Below are 8,950 nucleotides of genomic sequence, written 5' to 3' on the forward strand. Positions count from 1 at the left end.
CTTCCCACCGTCTCCCTGGCTGGAAGGGATTATCACATCCTCCAGTGAGCCATGAGAGCAGTGAGCCATGAGGGCAGCTAGCCCAACAAAAAAACCTGTGCTTCTTTTTGGCAGAACTCTTAGGCTGCTGGCTTAGGAGCCTGAAGGGAGCACAGGAGCAGCGGCGGTGGCACGAAGAACTAATGGGGCAGGAGGCTGGGATGGGGAGACGGGCAGGGCCATGCCAGCACTGGCGTCGATTTGTGTGACACCCCAGCTATTGAAAAGCAAGGACAAGGCTGGGGCGTGCTGGCAACTGCTGCAGAGGAGCTCCTAGCCAAAACTAAGGAGCACTGAGGAGCCTTGGACCCTACCCTGGGGTGGGTAAAGCGCTGCTTCTTCAGGAACTGGGACGAGGGAAGGGATGACCGCGGTTCCCCCACGCCGCGGCGGCCGCGGCCATGACGAGGGGCTCAGCACCGCCAGCGGGCGGCAGCGCTGCGGGCCGGGCAGCGGAGCCCCACGGGCCCGGCCGCCCGCACATCGCCGCCCACCCCGCCCCCCCACCGCCTCAGCTGTGCGCCTGCGCCTACGCCTGGCAGCCCTTCCGGCGGCGCACCCGCCGCCTGACGTCACTTCCTGTCCGGAGGCGCTTCCGTGCCGTCATTTCCTCCCCCGCCGCCGCCGCGATCGCCGTTTCCTGCCCGGCCGGAGGGGACTCGTGTCCCTTCCCAGGCTCCGTGCGCGCGCGCCCCGCCGCCGCCCCGCGCCCCCTCCCCCGGGGCCGCCGCCATGGCCATGAGGCAAACCCCGCTGACGTGCTCCGGGCACACGCGGCCCGTGGTGGACCTGGCCTTCAGCGGCGTCACCCCCTACGGCTATTTCCTCATCAGCGCCTGCAAGGGTGAGCGGGGACGGGGGGCGGCGGCGGCGGCCGTGTACGCCGGCCCCCTGGTTTTAGGCCGCCCGGCGGGGCCGCCCTGGCCGCCCGGGGGTGGGCGTGTGGGCCGCGCCGCGCCTCCGCCCTGCTGCCCGTGGGCCGCGCGTCGCCCTCCTTGGGGGGGGAGCGGGGGGAGGCCGCGGGAGGGGGGCGAGCGGGCGGGGCGCTTGTGCCGGGCTGCCCGTGCCGGGCTGCCCCGTTCGCCCCGCGAAGCGCTGGTGCTTGCGGGGTGATGCCAGCCTGCGGTGTTGCCTAATGAAAAAGGGAGCGGGCAGCTGATTTTCGTGGTGCCTGATTACCGGCTTAGCCTGTAAGGCGGGGGCATCAGAGCTCGCATTCGTTCAGTTTCCATCCAAAGGAAGCCTCGAAAAGACTTATTTCTAAAACCGCCCGTTTCTGTCGTCTGTGCCTATGTGCTGTAGACTTTAAAATGAGCTCCCGTTCACCCAGGGCAGCTGCCTTGCTGGACACAGAATGGTGACGTCCGCCTCCTTTCCCATGAAAACGTGCTTCTCCTTATGTGAATAGCATTTCCCCTTCATACATATATATGCTAATTTTATGTATGTATTCATAAATTTAAAGGACATTCCTTTCTGCCTTGGAGTGCTTCCAGGTCAGCTCTACATCTTCTTGTGTGAACAACTTTTTGATAGTCCCTCAGAAAAAAATAATCACAGGAAAGGCCTTATATTTCTGTTTAATTTTTACAACATCTCTGTAAGTGTTTTAAATGTATCTGCTTACAAACACTAGACTAATTTTTGAGTACTGTTAGTCTGAAAACATTGTTCCAAAGCTAAAAACCAAACCTGTTCTGTCTGAAGAAAACTGGAGTACAAATAAAACCCAAACGAAGCGCCTCTTTCTATCTCCCTTCTACCTTAACACAAACATAAAGAAAACTTGTATCTCATTTGGAGTGGTATTTTAATGTCTGTGCAGTTTTAGATGCAAGTACAGCTGTGTATCTAAGCTCTTCAGCTAAACTCTTTACAAAGAATAGCCTCATAAAGTATGTGCTATTTCCACATGCTGGTGCAAGGGAATCTTTTTTTTTTTTTAAAAAAAAAAGTTTCCTTTTTTTAATCATGTTACCTGAATATTGGTTTTGGTTTTGTGAAGATGGAAAGCCTATGCTGCGTCAGGGCGACACAGGAGACTGGATTGGCACATTTCTGGGTCATAAAGGTGCTGTTTGGGGTGCCACTTTGAACACAGATGCCACTAAAGCAGCTACAGCAGCAGCAGATTTTACAGCGTAAGTGGTTAACTGTCTTTGAAGTCTGTATTTTGATTTTAGTTTGTAGTGCTCTTTGGTGATATATAGCTGTAGTAAATTACTGATTCATTTGTTTTTCTTTAATAATGTTAGCTTATTTATGGCTAGCCAAATTAAAACCTAGACTTCTAGGTTCTTGAAAGCAGCTACAGTTAATTCCATCATGATTAACAACTATGATTCCTTCGTGATAAATATACTTAATTACCATACCGGTTTGCTCAAATAACATTTCTATGCGTCTCTAATCTCTGGCACTGTAGTTGTAGCAGCGTTGAAAGAGTGGTTTTTATTTTGCTTCTGCCAGTTAGCCTCTTTCTATTACAGGAAAACTCTTGTGAAAATTCTAGTGAATTAGTTCTTTTATGATGTTTTTTGTTGTTTGTATGTGCTGTTTGCAGTGTATATTAATATTTGTCAAGTTGAATTCTGTTAGTAGAGGCAATCTCTATTAAGGTGCAGAGAAGAGCTGCCTTTGTCTTAAAACTAAAATGCTAATTAGTCTGCATTATCCTGAAGAAGAGGATAAAGGAAAATGGTGGGATAGTACCAAAAAAAAAAAAAAAGCTTCAGTAAAAGAATATAAAGTATTCTCATTGACTAACTGGGTTATAGCTTACAGTTATTACTGTTACAATACAGTAGCATTTATGATAAAATGTTATGACGGTGTCAGGAAAGATTGCGTACAAACTAATCTGACTGTTCAGGTTGATTTGTCCTGGTGCTACTAAAATATAAATGTTTTCTCTTGCTGTTTAGCAAAGTGTGGGATGCTGTGTCAGGCGATGAACTAATCACATTGGCTCACAAACACATTGTCAAAAGTGTGGATTTTACACAGGTATGAAAAACCCTTATACCTTATTCACTAGGGAAGTAACCTCTTGAGTATGTTTTGCTATTAGTTACTTTTCTACTTTTTACATGTGTGTTTTAACAGGCAAACAATCTAGCATACCACTTCTAGTTTTTAAGATTGTAACTTTAATAAATGTGTTAGAGGCTGAGAGAAGAACTCTTTTTTTTTTTTTCTTTTAAGACTCATGGATGAAGGCTGGTATTTTGATTCAAAATGGAGTTGACCCTTTATAACTTCTGTTTCAGGATAGCAATTATCTGTTAACAGGTGGACAAGATAAACTGTTGCGTATCTATGACCTGAGCAAGCCAGAAGCAGGTGAGTCTGCTTTTAGAACCAATTCTTGGTTTTTGGAGTTAAATAAAAGTTCTGAAATTTAAAAGCTACCTTCTGTTATGAATCACAAGAGACAAAGTTGAGGATTGTTTTACAGATGTAGTGTCTATAACCTTTTGTTAGAGTGAGAAAATACGTATGTTTTAAGTTTACACTTTTAAAAGTGAATTAGAGTTTATCTATAACAGACCTCAAGGATAGCATGTTTCAGTTCAACACAGACTCATTAGAAATAGGTCTAATTAATTAAAATTTAGTCATCTGAAAGAAAAAAAGACTCCACCTATATAAGTGGGTTTAAATTCACGTTGATACTGAACTATTCACAATTGATATGAAGCTGGAGAACTTTGATGTTAAAGTAATGAAGCTTTTTAAATTAAGGCAATCAGATACCCAGTTTACATGTATCCTGTTCTTGGAATGAGATATACAAATAAAGTCTTAAGTCCTTGAAGTAATTTTAGACTTTCTAGTAAACGGAAATCCATATAGCTTAAGAAAGCTGCCAAATTGCTGCATGACATTATTTAATTTTCTTAATGTATTAAAATATTTGGCTTTATTTTAAGAACCTGATGTTGTCAGTGGACATACTTCTGGCATTAAAAAGGCTTTATGGAGCAGTGATGACAAACAGATTCTTTCAGCTGATGATAAAACTGTCCGGTAAGAAAAAGTAACTTTCAGCTTTCTAAGGAACTCACTTCTATTTATTGTCGTAATCTATGTGAGAAGATAGTTATGCTTTTTGGTAAAGGATATAAGTAACACAGGTTATTTGATCCTAGATTATTATAGTTGCATGGCTAGTACATTCTCTTCTGCTATTAGAGATATGACTTTTGTAATAATTGTAATTTACCCCATAAATGTGTCCCTGATAAGAAGAGGTGGTCTTTGAGAATTGCATAGTAGAATAAATTTATGCCTTTCATAATCCTAGAGAAGATGAATTTCTAGATGAGGTCTTGTGAATATACATTGTGGTGAGATATTGCTGCCTTGTCTTCTGCAATCCAGCCTTGAAAGATGCACAAGGCATGACTAGCCAGTGCTAGTCTGGGATGACTGGGAAAAGTATCTGGAAACAGTGCACTGTTGATAGTCATAGGCCTCTTTTTCTGCCATGCTGGTAAGTTGAGTAGGCTTTAGTGTTTTTATAAGATGGCTCATCCAGTTACAGTTAAGTGTTTTGTTTACCTTATGCCCAACTGGTAGGAGATGTGCTGGAACCTAGACAAACAAGGCTGCTGGGGAGATGAATTGACAAAGACCCTTCCTCAAACTATGCTGTCCAGAAAAGATGGGCGATGTGCCCTACTGCTTCTTCAGCTTTCTGGCTGATATGACCAGTGTCATCTCATGCCTAGCTGTCTCACAATTCTTATATTTATGGCACAAAGGAGAAAGAAATAGGATAGTCTTTTCTGCTTTGTGGAAGGAAGGATGGGAGGGTGAAGTCACTGGTGCAATTTCCCTGTAGTCTCCTTTTCAGCTCCAGTTCTTCTCAGTTTCCTTGCATTCAAGACAGACAAGAGCCTAGTCTTGTTTATTTTTCTCTGAATTGTAAAAATAGAAATGCAGCAGTCAGCTAATGAAAGAAGATTCTTACTTGTCATGACAAATGAATTTCACTTCTGTTTAGATAGCTCTTGCACCCCTAGATAGAAAACTGTATTATCTTAAATGAATCTCTGTTCTTTGTATAAATTGGCATTAGTACCTCTTTGCCTTGTGAGGTGTAAAGGCAGAATGTAATCTTCAAGCTTTGCTTCTAGAAAGCTCTTTTGCTCAGGAGACTTTAAACAAGGGTTTTAATCTCTAAGAGAATCCTTGAATAGTTAAATGGTATATGTACCACTTAATGTTGTTGCATTAAGCTTCAAAAGTAGCAGCATTTTAAAGCAAGCATGTCTCCATTCTCACCTAGGCAAAGTTTTAAGATAAGGATGCCACTGAAAATCCAAAGTACCTGTGGAATCAAACCACATTCTTTGTTAGGTGGCTTTTTTGATCCAAATCTTGCCGTGGATGGGAGGTGAAAATTGTTTGATTTGCTGAAGTAATCTGAGAGACTTTTTTTCCTTTTTGTTTCCTCTTAAGCCTCTGGGACCGGAGTACCATGACCGAAGTGAAGGCACTAAATGTTGCAATGTCAGTGAGCAGCATGGAGTATGTTCCAGAAGGACAGATACTTGTGATAACCTATGGGAAGACTATTGCTTTTCATAGTGCAGAAACGTGAGTCCAAAACGCAGAATTTTCACAGGTTGAGTAATGGGCTTGGTTGTGGGTAAAAATGGACTGTACAAGGCCAAAATCGCCAAGTTGCCAGAACTGGTATCAGTAGACATTTTTGCTTGCCATCTTGTCAGAGGCAGAGTGTGAAACAACTACCCTTTTCTAAAAGAGTGAACCCTAACTGTCTGTAAGATGCCAGACTGCCATTTTCATATTTCACATTAATTGCAACTGTGGTTAAATAAGTTTCTGCCAGGTTCAGTTCAGCTTTTCAGAGAACTAATTATTTATACATCTCTATGATGTCTTAAGAAAGCAAGTTACACCCTTAAGCATATTCCAGAAAGTAGTCCTGAATATGTGAGCCTTTTGTTTTGCTTATTCTGAACTTGTTTCTAACTTGATAAGTGTGATTTGCAAGTATTAAAACTTGTTTCAGAAACTGTGCGTGGGTGCCTTCTGTTTTTCTTAAAAGCAGTTGTGATTTGTAGAATCACAGTTTCTTTGCTCTCAGGATTTTTTTTTTTAAATAAACTTCGTTAACAAACTTTTCCCCCTCAGTCTAGAGCAGATTAAATCATTTGAAGCACCTGCTACAATCAATTCTGCATCACTTCACCCTGCGAAAGAATGTTTGGTTGCAGGTGGTGAAGATTTTAAACTCTATAAATATGACTATAATACAGGAGAAGAATTAGGTATGTTTGTCTTCTATAATCAAAAATTAGTTCTGAAATGGGTTTAGATTAATGACATAATGACTAATAAATGAAACTGTTGTACTCAAATAAGGTTTTAAGCTTATTTGAGTACAACAGTTTCATTTATAGCACATAGCATGCTGTGCAAGAGGGTGAAAAGGTATATTACCAGTTAAGCATTTATCTCTGTATACCTAATGTTATTCTTCTGGAACTAACTAAAGCCCCCATTAAACAGCTCTTTGTACCTATTTTAGAAAAAAGAAGTTAAGTCATTCTGTATTGCTGCAGTACCAAGCTGTATGTTAACTTAAGTGTTGTACTATAGTATCATTAAATATGTCTAATGAGTTGCAGCTACTTGCTTTTATGAAAAATGTGATATGTTTGTGTTCTTGTTGGCCAAATATATTTCAAAAAAGTGTATTTCTAAGATTGTCAGTTGATCCTGTCCTTGTTTTAAATTGTGTGTAGAGGGCATGGCTGAAGGAACAGGGCATGTGTACCCCATGCTACTGGCTTGCTTTGTAGATTTGCCTAGAATGATTAAGCACCTATTTTCTTGTAGTTAATAAAACATTAATATGTGACCTAAATTAGAGGTGGCTGAGATACCAATTAATAAAGCTTTGTTTTGTGTCAGAAGTTAAATACTGAGGAAGTGCCTCCCATCAGTATTTTTTTCCCCCCTCTTCTGATCAGCTTTTACCAATTAATTTCAGTTGTTGACTGAAATTTGAAATTAATGGTCGTGATATGTTCTCTTATAGAATCTTACAAAGGACACTTTGGTCCAATTCACTGTGTGAGATTTAGCCCCGATGGAGAGTTATATGCAAGTGGCTCTGAGGATGGTACACTAAGGCTGTGGCAGACAACAGTAGGGAAAACCTATGGTCTTTGGAAGTGTGTAGTTCCTGGTAAGTGTGTGCTTGTTCCTGGTGAAACTTGGCTGCTTTGTGTGCACTTTTTAATTAATATCTATCATAAGTGGTAAGCATCATCTGAATTTCATACAGTAACTGTACTGTCTTCTGAGGGTCTCTAGCCACCGATGTCTGTTAGATTTAAGGATTTACTTTTGTAGCTGTCATTTAAGCAATTAACTTCAAACCTGTAAGCTCATTGAATATAGACGCTTTGTGGATAGCGAAGCAAATAGGCTCATGTATTTTTATATTATAGAGCAAAAATTAAGAAATAGCGCTTTTCTAAATCTTAGATATAAGAATCTGTAGAAAGAAGTGTGGATGATAGTTTTATATTGTACTTTGTTTCTCTGAACTCGGGGTCGGGGGAGCAATGTCTAGAAAACTGCAAGTGAGCGTTTATTAATGGATTGCTTACTCAACTCTTTCTCCTCAAGACTAAGTGGAATTTTTTTTTTTTTTCATTAAGGCGGGGGTGGGACTGAAGGTATTGACTGTTCTTTCTCCCTCCTCTCTACAGAAGAGGAGAATGCAGAAGCAGCAAAAGCAAGGACCACCCTTCCAGGAACTGCAGAGGAGGAAATAGGTAATGCACTGAACTGCCAGCTTCAACTCACCTAAGTGTTAAAAGATCAGTCAAGATGGTAGCGTTCTTTAGTATGGAAGGGGTAGTTTTCCCCAAGTACCGCCTGGCATTTGTCACTCTTCTCAAAAGATCTGAAAATGACCATATGGTAAGTGTCAGACTAGTGACTGGAGCTGTGCAGACTGAACAGATGAGGTAGAATAACTGGATCAGGTTAAATGGAAAACCAAACTGAACTGGTCTTTAAGCAATCCCTACAACATTTCTTTGGTTTATATATCTAAGGTGAAGTTAAATAATACCTTTCTTATTTAATTGCAGAAGATCTTGCCTCTGAAAACTCAGATTCAGTGTACAGCTCAACTCCTGAAGTTAAGGCCTGATTATTGCAACTGTTACGCAGCATATGGACATACGAGACTAAATCAAGTGAACAGTGATAAACAGCAGCCTTCCAGAGTGTGCTCTCTACATAAGGCAAAGATGGGCAGTAATTGATGAGAATGCGGTGGAACTGGCTAGGTGTTGTCTGTAAGAGAACTGAGTATCAACAAAAAAAAAAGGCAAGTAGTAGAGTTTTGCTATCTTTTTAGCATAACTGCCTACTGTCTTTTCAAAGACGTATGCAAGCCAAGATCCAGTCTCTCCAATTTCAGTTAGACTCATTGTAGTGTGTTTTCTTTATTATGGAGAAGAGATACGATGGCTTTTACCTTTTTTTTTTTTCTTGGCAGTTTGAAAATTTGGCTTTAGTTGAAAAGGGGTTATGTACTAAAAGTATTTGGTTTGGGTTTTGTTTTATTGTACGCTGCTTCTGAATGTTTAACTGTTTTCAGTTGTCTAAATAAAATGCCTCTCAAAACTCATATCTTACTGTTGAGCGTTGGGTTTGTGGAATGGAAAAGCAACAAAGTTAATTACGTAATCCTTTCTAGCATCTCGTTTTTGTACTATAATACACAGGGGAAGCAATAAGAATGTTTCAGTGTTGATACGGAGGGTGGCAAGTTCCTTGATCTGTAAGCTTTGTGTCTTTTTGTTCTTTAAAGTTTGAATGTAAATGTGAGTCTCTAAAATCAAAACCAGTGAAA

At 41.3% G+C, this 8,950-nt stretch overlaps 1 protein-coding gene across 2 annotated transcripts; it reads left to right on the forward strand.

Annotated features, from left to right (window-relative positions):
* The first annotated feature begins 771 nt into the window (after positions 1-771).
* On the forward strand, positions 772-8,725 carry STRAP (serine/threonine kinase receptor associated protein). Of its 2 annotated transcripts, XM_075723110.1 has the most exons (10): positions 772-883; positions 2,045-2,180; positions 2,964-3,045; positions 3,309-3,381; positions 3,972-4,068; positions 5,506-5,643; positions 6,205-6,341; positions 7,115-7,264; positions 7,794-7,859; positions 8,181-8,725. In XM_075723110.1, exons 1-10 carry the CDS (start codon positions 772-774, stop codon positions 8,240-8,242), a joined length of 1,053 nt encoding a protein of 350 aa, XP_075579225.1. In that variant the 3' UTR covers positions 8,243-8,725. The 2 variants fall into 2 exon arrangements, with proteins under 2 accessions (XP_075579225.1, XP_075579230.1); XM_075723115.1 differs by lacking the exon at positions 772-883 and having other exon boundaries at positions 1,831-2,180; positions 7,743-7,859.
* Positions 8,726-8,950: the final 225 nt, after the last annotated feature.

Source organism: Pelecanus crispus, chromosome 1, assembly GCF_030463565.1.
Source record: "Pelecanus crispus isolate bPelCri1 chromosome 1, bPelCri1.pri, whole genome shotgun sequence".
In the NCBI taxonomy this organism is placed as follows: Eukaryota; Metazoa; Chordata; class Aves; order Pelecaniformes; family Pelecanidae; genus Pelecanus; species Pelecanus crispus.